Source organism: Emys orbicularis, chromosome 2 (assembly GCF_028017835.1).
Source record: "Emys orbicularis isolate rEmyOrb1 chromosome 2, rEmyOrb1.hap1, whole genome shotgun sequence".
Lineage (NCBI taxonomy): Eukaryota > Metazoa > Chordata > Testudines > Emydidae > Emys > Emys orbicularis.
This window is the reverse complement of record NC_088684.1, coordinates 223,522,432-223,535,995: the sequence shown is the minus strand read 5'-3', so window position 1 is coordinate 223,535,995 and position 13,564 is coordinate 223,522,432. Positions and strand designations below refer to the sequence as shown.

At 42.8% G+C, this 13,564-nt stretch overlaps 1 protein-coding gene across 3 annotated transcripts in view; it reads right to left on the bottom strand.

Moving 5' to 3' along the window:
• The window catches only part of NEK10 (NIMA related kinase 10), a 141,805-nt gene extending 140,258 nt beyond the window's left edge, over window positions 1–1,547 (bottom strand). For all 3 annotated transcript variants that reach the window (XM_065399062.1, XM_065399061.1, XM_065399063.1), the window contains exons 1-2: window positions 1,474–1,547; window positions 1,038–1,098 (exon numbers count right to left, since the gene is read on the bottom strand). In XM_065399062.1, coding sequence (XP_065255134.1) covers window positions 1,038–1,098; window positions 1,474–1,547 — 135 coding nt within the window. The remainder of the gene's footprint in view (window positions 1–1,037; window positions 1,099–1,473) is intronic.
• Window positions 1,548–13,564: the final 12,017 nt, after the last annotated feature.

Here is a 13,564-nt window from a genome sequence, read left to right as displayed (position 1 = left end):
GTTTTTTTCTCCTGCTAATAGCCCACCTTATTCGATTAGTCTCATTAGAGTTGGTATGGCAACACCCATTTTTTCATGTTCTCTGTGTGTGTATATATCTATATCTATATATCTTCTTAATGTATTTTCCACTGCATGCATATGATGAAGTAGGCTTTAGCCTACGAAAGCCTATGTTCAAATAAATTTGTTAGTTCCTTTAACTAACTACAGGTACCATACACTGAATGAACAAGCAGTTCTGGGGACGAGCTACAGCAAAGCTGGAGCAGAGCAGTTCTGAAGCACCTTCACTGCCGGCAAGAAGGAACTGAGGGTGGGGGGAGCACACACCGCCCCTTATACCGCACCATGGTTGCTAGGGGCACTGCTAAGGGTACTGCTAGGGGAAAAACTTCCGACACTGGTGCACGTGGTGAGCACGCACACCTATTGTGGAATACACATGAGCAATCACTCGAAGAAGACCTTATAAGCAGATCACTACCAGTGTAATCAATTTTCTTGACATAGTTTTAACCTCAAGTTGTCTTTCTCTAAAGACTATTTATACATGGTGGAATTGTTTACCTGTGGTTCTGCATCCTTCACTTCCTTTCATCATGTTATAATTAACCTGCGTCTTGCTGAAAATGGGGACTACTTCCTCATGACATTATCAAAGGGTGTGGAAAAAGACAAAGTTGTTAAGCTGTTTAGCGATAAATAACTGTGAAAGCATAAACTCTGCTAGATATGTTGACATAGCAAAACAAATGAAGATAATTTTGCTGTTATTTTAAAAATGAAGATGACATATCAGCATAAAAAGCTGATTGATTTCATTCCTTTACACTGTGTAAATGGGATTTTTCCTAGAGAGAAACTCTGCTATTGCCAAAAAAATAAAAGTTTCTAGTGAATTGAACTGCACAAGAGCTCACTAAAAACTTTGACTATTTCTGACAATGCACAAAATTCACACTGACTACCACAATCATTATTTTGCATGATCATACAACTGTTCAGCATGTTGAATAATGACTACTAAAAAATACCTGCTGTTTGCTTGACTGGACATTTAAAAGAGACCGAAGTCTTTTAAGATCAGAGTAATCCCTAGGATAAAACATAATAATGTATCTATTAATAACTCATTAGACAAAGTTATTTATAACCATGTCAACTAGTAGTCTGCTCAATATAAATAAGGTCAATTTGTGTGATCGACATTGGTGAGAGAAAAAGCAATTCTCTGGCATTGCCTTAGTAGACTATTGTTTTATTTTTGCATACAGAAGTTTCATAACCATTGATTTGTTTCTCCAGAATGCCTGAAATCACCAACGGTCTAAATAAACTCTGTGACCAGAGTAACAATTGCCATATGTATAGAGCATTTCACGTTAAAGCATTTAACTTTGGCAGATGGTTCAAATTCCAGAAAGTCACTGTTGAGGTTCAAACAAACTAAACCATTATCAGATACTATACCTTGCAGTGATCCCTTGAGGTTTTTTGTCTGTTCCCTTTTCTGTGCTCTTCACCTTTTTGTCTTGATCAGGCATTGTAAAACATCAACACTGCAGAATTAACATCTCATTCCCTTAAAAATAAAGTGGACGACAGAATACGATTGTGCTATAATGGCAGCAAGTAATAGCACACAGTAGAACCAACTTGAGAAACTTTAGGACTCAAGATGTGAAAAAGAATAGATGTACTGTATGCCCAACCTGAGACACTAGGTATTAAACAGAGGACATCCCTTAAAATACAGGACATAAAGACAAGATAAGTAAGTCCTGGTCCTAAACACCTGTTTTTTGGGAAGAGGATAGAGAGGACAAAGAGGGATCCCAAGTAACTTGCTACCACCATCCATTTTTACTAGCTTGTTCCTCCTCCAGCATATTATTATTTCTTGCTGTGGATTTGGCTATTTACATTATGGTAGTGCCAGGAGGCCCGCACTGAGATCAGGACCCTGTTGTGCTAAGTGATGCTGGGGGAGGTGGATGAAAGCAGTTGGAAACCAAGTTCACCCTGCAGTGGTGGCACCTGTCCTGCAGGATTGGGATTGGCTTTCCAACTCCTGGTATTACGACCGGGCACTAAGGGTTGCAGCACCACTGTGGGTTAGACCAGCTGCTCCTCAGCATGATGATGGGGTGGTTGGGCCAAACCTGAGTGGCACTGTGACCCCATGTGCCAGGTAACAACTCCAGGAAAAGGGAGCTGAGACCAGCCCCACAGGACAGCACTCGCTGCTGCAGGATGAGCTCATTCTCCAACCCCCTTTCCACTGGGCCACCCCCCTCCCACTGGGCTGGGATTAGGGTTGCAGTGCTGGGGCAGGAGGAGTGTATATGTAATGATGGGTCACAAAAAAAGACAAAATGCAGTTGGTCATTGGCCTTATTAAAAGTTTGGAAACCACTGTGCTATGCCATAATGACATAGTCAAGACTAGAAAAAATATCAACTTGCCCATCAGTTTCTACAGATTCTAGTGCCATCAGTTTCTACAGATTCTAAACTCTCATTAAAAAAAAAATCTATGGGTGAAATCCTGGCCCAACTGAAGTCAATGGCAAAACTCCCATTGGGGCCAGGATTTCACCCTCAATTTTAGCCTTCATGGTTGATAGGAAAACCTTACAAATGAGAGGGAGGCTATGACAGCTACAGAGACAGCAGTGGTAGTGGCCCAAGAATGGAAAAAACAATGAAAATGACTCGATACGGAAGCTGCACATGTACACTATCTTGGAGTAATCATGAATTAATTCAGTTTAAACTAAATGGAAGGAAACAAAAACAGGTTTGCAACAAGGGTCCTTGATTTCAAAAGCACAATCTTAAAAAAATTAAGGGAATTAGCTAAGGTAGTGGATTGGACTGAAGAACTCAAGTGTCTGAATGTGGAGGAAGCTTAGAACTACTTTCAGGCAAAGTTGCAGAAGCTATCTGAAGCCTGGATCCCAAACAAGGGGAAAAAATTCTCAGAGAAGGGTTGCACACCAAAGTGGACAAACAAACATCTCAAACAGGTTATTAAGAGAAAGCAGAAAGCCTACAATAAATTGAAGGTTGGAAGAATCAGCAAGGAAAGCTACCTCTTGGAGGTCAGAAAGTGCAGGGGAAAAGTGAGAACTGCCAAAAGCCAAGCAGAGTTGGACCTTGCAAAGGAAATTAAAAACAACAGTAAAAGATTATATAACCATCTAAATAAATAAACAAACAAACAAACAAACAAGGAAGAAGTGGGACCGCTAAGCACTGAGAATGGGGTGGAGATTAATGATAATCTAGGCATGGCCCAACACCTAAACGAATACTTTGCCTCAGTTTTTGATAAGGGTAATGAGGAGCTTAGGGGTAGTGGCAGGGTGGCTAATGGGCATGAGGATACAGAAGTAGAAATAACCACATTTGAGGTGGAAGTCAAACTCAAACAGTTTAATGGACCAAACTGGGGGGGGTGAGGGGGGTTGGATAATCCCCGTCCAAGAATATTAAAGGAACTGGCACATGAAATTGCAAGCCCTATAGCAAGGATTTTTAATGAATCTGTAAACTCAGGGGTCATACCCTATGACTGGAGAATTGCTAATTAGTACCTATTTTTGAGAAATGGAAAAAAAGTGATCCAAGAAACTACAGGCCCATTAGTTCCTCAAGGATCAATCATAGGACCAACCTTATTTAACACTAATGACATTGGTGTGACGGTATCTCCCATAAGGCTTTATGGAAATATGCTTAGAATGTGTTTTATGCTACATATGCCACGTAACATATCTCAAAGGTTATGATCTACTGAATGTATTAATCCTATTTGTATGCATGTATCATTTTTGTATTCGAAGTTATGAATGTTATGAATATTGGCTGTGTACTGGCTTGATTTCTAAATAACCTTAGTAGAGCATTTGGCCAATTCCTGGAGAAAGGAATGTTGAAATTAAGTACCTAATCAAGAAACACTTAAAGGACAATGGATCTTGGAATGCTCCAATCCACATAAGAAGTCTACTTGAGGACGTTCAAGGTAGCATGTAAACAATGGATGCTACCTGTAAAAACTGTGAGTCATGCATGGACATGTGACTTGCCCAGGTGACTCCTAAACTCCATCTTGGAGCTGGACTTTGCATAGGAGTGAGGAGGGGGTCTCCACCCACAAGAGAAAGTCTATTTAAACCCCTGGGAGACCCCTCCATTTTGTCTTCAGCTGGCTAAAGAGAGAGCATCTCCACCCCCCAGGATACTTGAAAGAAACTGGAACAAAGGGCAGTGACTGCAAGGGATGTGAGTGATTGCTGGACCCAGGCTAAAAGGAGATTAGTCTGTAAAAGGGAGCATTCTGGAACTGATGAGGATCTTATCTGTATTCAGTTTGATTAGACATAGATTTGCGCATTTTATTTGATTTTGCTTGGTGACTTACTTTGTTCTGTCTGTTACTACTTAAATCCTACTTTCTGTATTTAATAAAATCACTTTTTACTTATTAATTAACTCAGAGTATGTATTAATACCTGGGGGAGCAAACAACTGTGCATATCTCTCTATCAGTGTTATAGAGGGCGAACAATTTATGAGTTTACCCCGTATAAGCTTTATACAGGGTAAAACGGATTTATTTGGGTTTAGACCCCATTGGGAGTTGGGCATCTGAGTGTTAAAGACAGGAACACTTCTGTTAGCTGCTTTCAGGTAAACCTGCAGCTTTGGGGCAAGTAATTCAGACCCTGGGTCTTTGTTGGAGCAGACGGGTGTGTCTGGCTCAGCAAGACAGGGTGCTGGAGTCCTGAGCTGGCAGGGAAGGCAGGGGTAGAAGTAGTCTTGGCACATCAGGTGGCAGCTCCCAGGGAGTTTCTGTGATCCAACCCGTCACAATTGGCACAAAAAGTGCGAATGTGCTAATAAAATTTGAAGATGACACAAAGTTGGGAGATATTGCCAATATGGAGGAGGTGCGGAATATCATACAAAAAGATCTCGAGGACCTTGAAAATTGGAGTAATAGAAATGGGATGAAATTTAATAGTACAAAGTGATGCACTTAGGGACTAACAACAATAATTTTTGCTATAAGCTGGGGACTTATCAGTTGGAAGTGACAGAAGAAGCGAAGGACCTGGGTGTATTGGCTGATCACAGGATGACTATGAGCCACCAATGAGATGCAGCCGTGAAAAAGGCTAATGCAATCCTAGGATGCATCAGGTGAGGTATTTCCAGTAGAGATAGGGAAGTGTTATTGCCATTATGCAAGCCACTGGTGAAACCTCATCTGGAATAGTGCAGTTCTGGTCTCCCATGTTTAAGAAAGATGAATTCAAACTGGAACAGATGCAGAGAATGGCTACTAGGATGATCAGGGGAATGGTAAACCTACCTTATAAGAGGAGACACAAGGAGCTTGGCTTGTTTAGCCTAGCCAAATGAAGGCTGAGAGACGATATGACTGCTCTCTAGACATACATCAAAGGGATAAATACCAGGGAGGGAGAATAATTATTTAAGTTATGCACCTATGTTACCACAAGAATAAATGGATATAAACTGGCCATCAACAAGTTTAGGCTTGAAATTAAGTGAATATTTCTTACCATCAGAGGAGTGAAGTCCTGGAACAGTCTCCCAAGGGGACCAGTAGGGGCAAAAAACCTAACTGGCTTCAAGACTGAGCCTTGAAAGTTTATGGAGAGGGTGGTATGATGAGATTGCCTATAATGGCATATGGCCCATCTTCGACTACTAGTAGCAAATATCCCCAATGGATGGAGATGGGGCACTAGATAGGGAGGGCTCTGAGTTACTACAGAGAATTATTTCCCAGCTGTCTGGCTGGTGGGTTTTGCATCATGCTCAGGGTCTAACTGATCACCATATTTCGGGTTGGGAAGGAATTTTCCCCTAGGTCAGATTGGGGGAGAGGTTGTTTTCCTCTGCAGCATGGGGCACAGGTCACTTGCTGGTTTAAACTAGAGTAAATGGCAGATTCTCTGTAACTTTAAGTCTTTAAATCATAATATGAGGACTTCAGTAATTCAGTCAGAGGTTATAGGTCTATTACAGGAGGAGGTGGTTGAGGTTCTGGAAAAAGAATCCAAGATGTTTTTAGTAACATACGTATAGAAATGTGTTCATTGCAACATATACATTTTTAAGTTGAGAGTGTCAGAAAGTCAGGGACTACAAAAAAGGTAGATCTCATAAAGGGAATGTCCAATTCAGCTCTGAATCAAAGTCCAGCTTTCTGCCCAGTTCACAGAGATATGAACCAGGCCCACTCCTACTAGATGAGGGTGGTCAGCGCATCTCAGGAGGTTGTCAGCACTTTATAGGATTGGGCCCAAGGACAGGAAGGAGTGGAAATTAGAAGAGAACCGAACAGCTGATTTGAGAAAGTCCTGAGAGTCGCTTATTTATTTGCCTTTGTTATTTCATTGCTTTTATTTTTCTTTTGTGGTCACGGGTGCCTGTCAGTCACTATTTCAAAATATACAGGACAGATTATTTTTATGCCACCTCGTATAGCTAATATTTATCATGAAAGGATTTATTTTTCTTCCTTGACAACCTGGTACATGTACATATTTTCCTTTTATATTAACAAATGGCATGCACCACGGGGTAGGCATCACAGAGCTTTGACAATATGAATTATCACAGTGACAAGCTAGTAAACATAAGAACCTTAACTTTGAATTAGTTATTAAATACAAACAAAAAGACAAAGTGATGGTAGGGTTGGCATTTTAAATGTACAGCAATCAGTATACCTTTTTTTAAAACGTAACAAACTAGCTATATACAAATATAATGCCCATAGGTTAGAAAAAAGGATGAACCCTGACATGGGAAGCATCAAAGATACTGCTCTGCACTCTGAGCTCACTGCCCCTTTGCCAGTTAGAATGAAGGGTGGTTCTATAATACCCAGAGAAAGGAAGTTAAACCTGTGGACAATGTTTGCCAAAAGATTCCAAGCTCATGTATCCATTTAGGCATTCTTAAAGAGGAACTCATCTATTTTCAATGACTTTTGCAAACTGTATCAATCTAGAAGTCTTCACGTTTATCTATGTCAAGTATTTTTACAGATCTGCAGGTATAATTTTATTAATATTTAACTTGGATTAATCATGTATTTAGAGGAGTTTTGATATTGTATATTAGAGCAAACCTGATACTAACAAACAACACTTTGCACTTCTTCGGTCCCAAGCCTCCAAAGTGTTTCACAAACATTGCTGAAGTCTCACAACACTCCTGTGAGATATGGAAGTATTAACATAAGAACATAAGAGCAGTCATACTGGGTCAGACTAAAGGTCCATCTAGCCCAGTATCCTGTCTTCCAACACTGGCCAATGCCAAGTGCCCCAGGGGAAATGAACAGAACAGGTAATCATCAAGTGATCCATCCCCTGTCACCCATTCCCAGCTTCTGGCAAACAGAGGCTAGGGACACCATCCCTTCCCATGCTGGCTAATAGCCATTGATGGACCTATTCTCCATGAATTTACTAGTTCTTTTTTGAACCCTGTTATAGACTTGGCCTCCACAACATCGTCTGGCAAAGAGCTCCACAGGTTGACTGTACGTTGTGTGAAAAAAGACTTCCTTTTGTTTGTTTTAAACCTGCTGCCCATTAATTTCATTTGGTGACCCCTAGTTCTTGTGTTATGAGGAGTCAATAACTCTTCCTTATTTACTTTCTCCGCACCAGTCATGATTTTATAGACTTCAATCATATCTCCCCTTAGTCGTCTCTTTTCCAAGCTGAAAAGTCTCAGTCTTATTAATCTCTCCTCATACAGAAGCTATTCCATACCCCTAATAATTTTTGTTGCCATTTTCTGAACCTTTTCCAATTCCAATATAGCTTTTTTGAGATGGGGCAACCACATCTGCATGCAGTATTCAAGATGTGGGTGTACCATGGGTTTGTATAGAGGCAATATATTTTCTGTCTTATTGTCTATCCCTTTCTTAATGATTCCCAACATTCTGTTCGCTTTTTTGACTGCCGCTGCACATTGAGTGGATGTTTTCAAAGAACTATCCACAATGACTCCAAGATCTCTTTCTTGAGTGGTAACAGCTAATTTAGACCCCATCATTTTATATGTATAGTTGGGATTATGTTTTCCAGTGTACATTACTTTGTATTTATCAACACTGAATTTCACCTGCCATTTTGTTGCCCAGTCACCCAGTTTTGAGAGATCCTTTTGTAGCTCTTCGCAGTCTGCCTGGGACTTAACTATCTTGAGTAGTTTTGTATCATCTGCAAATTTTGCCACCTCATTGTTTACCCCTTTTTCCATTTATGAATATGTTGAATAGGACTGGTCCCAGTACAGACCCGTGGGGGACACCACTATTTACCTCTCTCCATTCTGAAAACTGACCATTTATTCCTACCCTTTGTTTTCTTTTAACCAGTTACCGATCCATGAGAGGACCTTCCCTCTTATCCCATGACAGCTTACTTTGCTTAAGAGCCTTTGGTGAGGGACCTTGTCAAAGTACACTCTATCCACTGGATCCCCCTTGTCCACATTCTTGTTGACCCCTCAAAGAATTCTAGTTGATTGGTGAGGCATGATTTCCCCTTTACAAAAACCATGTTGACTCTTCCCCAACAAATTATGTTCATATATGTGTCTGACAATTCTCTTCTTTACTATAGTTTCAACCAGTTTGCCTGGTACTGAAGTCAGGCTTACCAGTCTGTAATTGCCGGGATCACATCTGGAGCCATTTTTAAAAATTGGCATCACATTAGCTATCCCCCAGTCATTTGGTACAGAAGCTGATTTAAATGATAGGTTACACACTACAGTTGTACAATTTCACATTTTAGTTCCTTCAGAACTCTTAGGTGAATACCATCTGGTCCTGGTGATTTATTCCTGTTTAGCTTATCAATTTGTTCCAAAACATCCTCTAATGACACCTCAATCTGGGACAGTTCCTCAGATTTGTCAGCTAAAAAGAATGGCTCAGGTTCGGGAATTTACCTCACATCCTCAGCAGTGAAGACCGATGCAAAGAATTAATTTAGTTTCTCCGCAATGGCCTTATCGTCCTTGAGTGCTCCTTTAGCATCTCGATCGTCCAGTGGCCCCACTGGTTGTTTAGCAGGCTTCCTGCTTCTGATGTACTTAACAATTTTTTTGCTATTACTTCTTGAGTCTTTGGCTAGCTGTTCTTCAAATTCTTTTTTGGCCTTCCAATTTTTACACTTTTTACACTATTTTTACACTTCATTTGCCAGAATTTATGTTCCTTTCTATTTTCCTCACTAGGATTTAACTTCCACTTTTTAAAGGCTGCCTTTTTGCCTCTCACTGCTTTTTTTACTTTGTTGTTTCGCCACAGTGGCACCTTTTTGGTTCTCTTACTATGTTTTTAAATTTGGGGTATACATTTAAGTTAAGCCTCTATTATGGTGTCTTTAAGAAGTTTCCATGCAGCTTGCAGGGATTTCACTTTTTGCACTGTACCTTTTAATTTCTGTTTAATTAACTTCCTCATTTTTGTGTAGTCCCCCTTTCTGAAATTAAATGCTACCATGTTGGGCTGCTGTGGTGTTTTCCCCACCACAGGGATGTTAAATTTAATTATATTATGGTCACTATTACCAATCGGTCCAGCTATATTCACCTTTTGGACCAGATCTTGTGCTCCACTTAGGACTAAATCAAGAATTGCCTCTCCTCTGGTGGATTTCAGGATCAGCTGCTCCAAGAAGCAGTCATTTAAGGTATCAAGAAACTTTATCTCTGCATCCCTTCCTGAGGTGATATGTACCCAGTCAATATGGGGATAGTTGAAATCCCCCATTATTATGGAGTTTTTTATTTTAATAACCTCTCATCTCCCTGAGCATTTCACAGTCACTATCACCATCCTGGTCAGGTGGTCAGTAATATATCTCTACTGCTATATTTTTATTATTAGAGCATGGAATTACTATCCATAGAGATTCTATGGTACAGTTTGGTTCGTTTAATATTTTTACTTCATTTGATTCTACACTTTCTGTCACATATAGTAGAAATGGTCACTCCTGCACCAGAATGACCTGTTCGGTCCTTCCGATATATTTTGTACCTTGGTATCACTGTGTCCCATTGATTATCCTCATTCCACCAAGTTTCTGTGATGCCTATTATATCAATATCGTCATTTAATACAAGGTACTCTAGTTCACCCATCTTATTATTTAGACTTTAGCATTTGTATATAAGCACTTTAAAAACTTGTCATTTTTTAGCTGTCTGCCATTATATGATGTAACTGAATGGGACTTTTTTCATTTGACTGTTTCTCGTCAGATCCTACCTGTATTTTATCATCTTCCATCCTCTCCTCACTAGGACATAGAGAATCTCCATTAATAGATACCCTAAGGGATACCTCTGTCTGAACCACGTGCTCCTCTGCACCTGTCGGCTTTCCCTCAGCCCTTAGTTCAAAAACTGCTCTACAACCTTTTTAATTTTAAATCCAGCAAAGGATTAAGCCTAAACAGGCCTAGATTTCCCATAACAAATCAATATGCTCATGGCACTGCTGGCTCTTTGTCCTTCCAAAGCAATCTCCCTAGTTCCTATGGTGGAATCCAACATTCTCCCTCCATACAAATAATTCAATCCAAGCACTGTGGGTTCATGTGCACATTTATCCAGCTCAAGACCCAGATCCTGCCTGAGTCTATCCTGCTAAATCACTGTTTACAGATGTGGCAACAGAGGTTAAGCGGTTGCAGAGAGTTATACAGCAAGTCTGTGACAGAGCAGGGATAACAATCCAACTCTCTCAAATCCATTTTCTGTGCTTTAACCATTAGACAGACCTTTTTGGGAATGCTGTTGGTGACTGGGAGGTTTGGAAATTATGATGATAGATTAAAGCATCAATAATTTGGTCCCTTTTCAATTTCCACAACTGGGATTTGGGGTCAGATGGGGGCAGAACTATGTAACTAGACTGTGTTTAGCAGGTAAAAGTATTATGGAATCTCTATTTTAGCAGTGTTCTCTTCTACTAGCTGGTCCGACTCACCAGATATCTCCCCTTGAGTTTGCTGATGTTACTTTATTTTTTTTAAGACTGTTCAGACTGAGTTTGTACATATTCTCAAGGGGTTACACCTCTACCCTGATATAACGCGACCTGATATAACATGAATTCGGATATAACGCGGTAAAGCAGCGCTCGGGGGGGGGGGGGGAGCAGCGCGCTCCGGCAGATCAAAGCAAGTTCGATATAACGCAGTTTCACCTATAACACGGTAAGATTTTTTGGCTCCCGAGGACAGCGTTATATCGGGGTAGAGGTGTACTTGCAAAAAGTTATCAGATTGCTTTTTTTTCCTGCTGCTTTTTCAAACCCAGTTTGAAATGCTATGCAGAAACTGTGTGTAGTTAACCTTAAACTCTCCAAGGCCCTCTCATTCCGCCAAACTTGTTAACACATCTCCGGTGAGGTAGAGCTCAGAACTAAAGGGAATCCCTCGGGTGTCCCCTCCCCCGATCGGCAGGGACAGGGGCATCCCTTATCCAATCAGACCTCTGGGCAGAGTTCCTCTAGGCAGTGTCCAGACACCTCAGAGACCTGGGAGAAGCAGCTGGTGCTGTCAGGGGTTCTCTGCTGGGTGTCACCTCCGGATCCCTGATTTTCAGCCTTTGATCTCACTGCCGTCCCTGTTGTTTCATATGTTGTCCCTGGTGTTCAGTTGTGGCCTGGGTCTGATGGCTCTTCCCCCAGCCCAATTTGAGGGGGCCTCGATCCCCGTCCCAAGACTCGCAAACAGAAGGGACAAGGGCAGCGACCTCCCTGTTTGCGGACCCGCCACCTTCCCTGCGATCCAAGACACACCGGCCTCCTGCTGACCAGCACCTCGGGTCCGTCCCGCTGGCCAGTTATTTCCCGGCCTCTCTCGGGGGAGGGGCGCACGCCCCGCGGGGGGGTCCCGTTACCTGCCTATGGCCGGGCCCCGGCGCCCCTCACCCTACCCAACCCGGCAGCGGGCTCCCTCCTACTCACTGCGCGGCGGCGGGAGGTGGCGAGGGGCTAATCCTCGGGGAAGCCCCTGTTCGCTACGCTCCGGCGCCCCCCGGGCCACGCTCCTCTTGCCGCAGCCCCCGAGTTTGTTTTTTTAAAATCAACTGACAGCATCGCAGCCAATCAGATCACTCCTTCTTCGGGGACGCCGACTTCCCCGTCCAATCGCTGTCCTCCTTGCTACAAGGTGCCGGGCACCATAGAGACAGCTAAACGCCGCCGCTGTTGCCATGGCCACAGCAACGCTCCGGGGTCAAGCTCGGCCAGTAACTCGGTGGGATCGGGTCACTGTACTGGGGCTAGGGGCCCCGAGCGGGTGCAGGGCAGCGGCTTCCCCCAGGTGGGGCCCAGGAGCGAAGCGGTCCTGGCACTGGGCGAGCTCGGAAAGAAGAGTGAGGCAGCCCGGCCTGCTCCGGCCGCCTCGGCGCCCCAGGGGCGGCATGCACGGGGGCGGGAGGGTGCTGGGAGCAGCGAGCGCTGCGGCCCCTTCCCCCCCGAGCCGCTCTCTCGCCCCGACGCGCGGGTCCCCGCCGCTGGAAGCGCTCCGACCCCGGTCCCGCTGAACCAAGGCACAAAAATCCCATTCAGAGCGGGACTACGCCCCAAAGGGGTCCGCTCTAAGGGCAGGTCTTCACTACGGGTCGGTCGATTTAAGATACGCAAATTCAGCTACGCGAATAGAGTAGCTGAATTCGACGTATCGGAGCCAACTTACCCTGCTGTGAGGACGGCGGCAAAATCGACCTCCGCGGCTCCCCGTCGACGGCGCTTACTCCTACCTCCGCTGGTGGAGTAAGCGCGTCGATTCGGGGATTGATTGTTGCGTCCTGACGAGACGCGATAATTCGATCCCCGAGAGATCGATTTCTACCCGCCGATTCAGGTGGGTAGTGTAGACCTAGCCTAAAACACTCTAATAGCTATGCTTATTTGCAACGTATTGCCTTTAAATACAGCCAGGCTCCGGGCCCACCAGGAATTACCGTCTTTAAAATTTCCATAGTTAGTTCAAGCAGTTACAGGACCTACAACTCAAACACTGCAAGGTCCCCCCCCAAAAAAAACCCAACTTGGCGGAATATTATCTACATAGCATCTACATAGGTTTTCAATCCACACCAGTTATCCAACTCATAAAGAGGCTAAAATTAAAATAAGCATTTATAATGGAAGGTGGAGGTACGTGGTGGCATGCTTTTAATAACTGTATTGAAATTTACTGTACACAGTAAATCAGAAGAAACCTGTCTTCCCTGGAAGCCATAGTCTTTTTGGTTATTTGGTTGGAAATTTTGGTTATTTCATTTTAACACACCTAATCCAGTTTTGATTGAGTACTCATAATTTGGGCAATTTCTAAATCTGGTTAGAAAGTCATAAATTTAACACTTACAGAATCATTCTGTCAGAATGTCATAAAATACAGACTAATTCTGGCACATTTACAGCACAACAGATATAGATTATTTGCTCAGATACTTAGTGCCT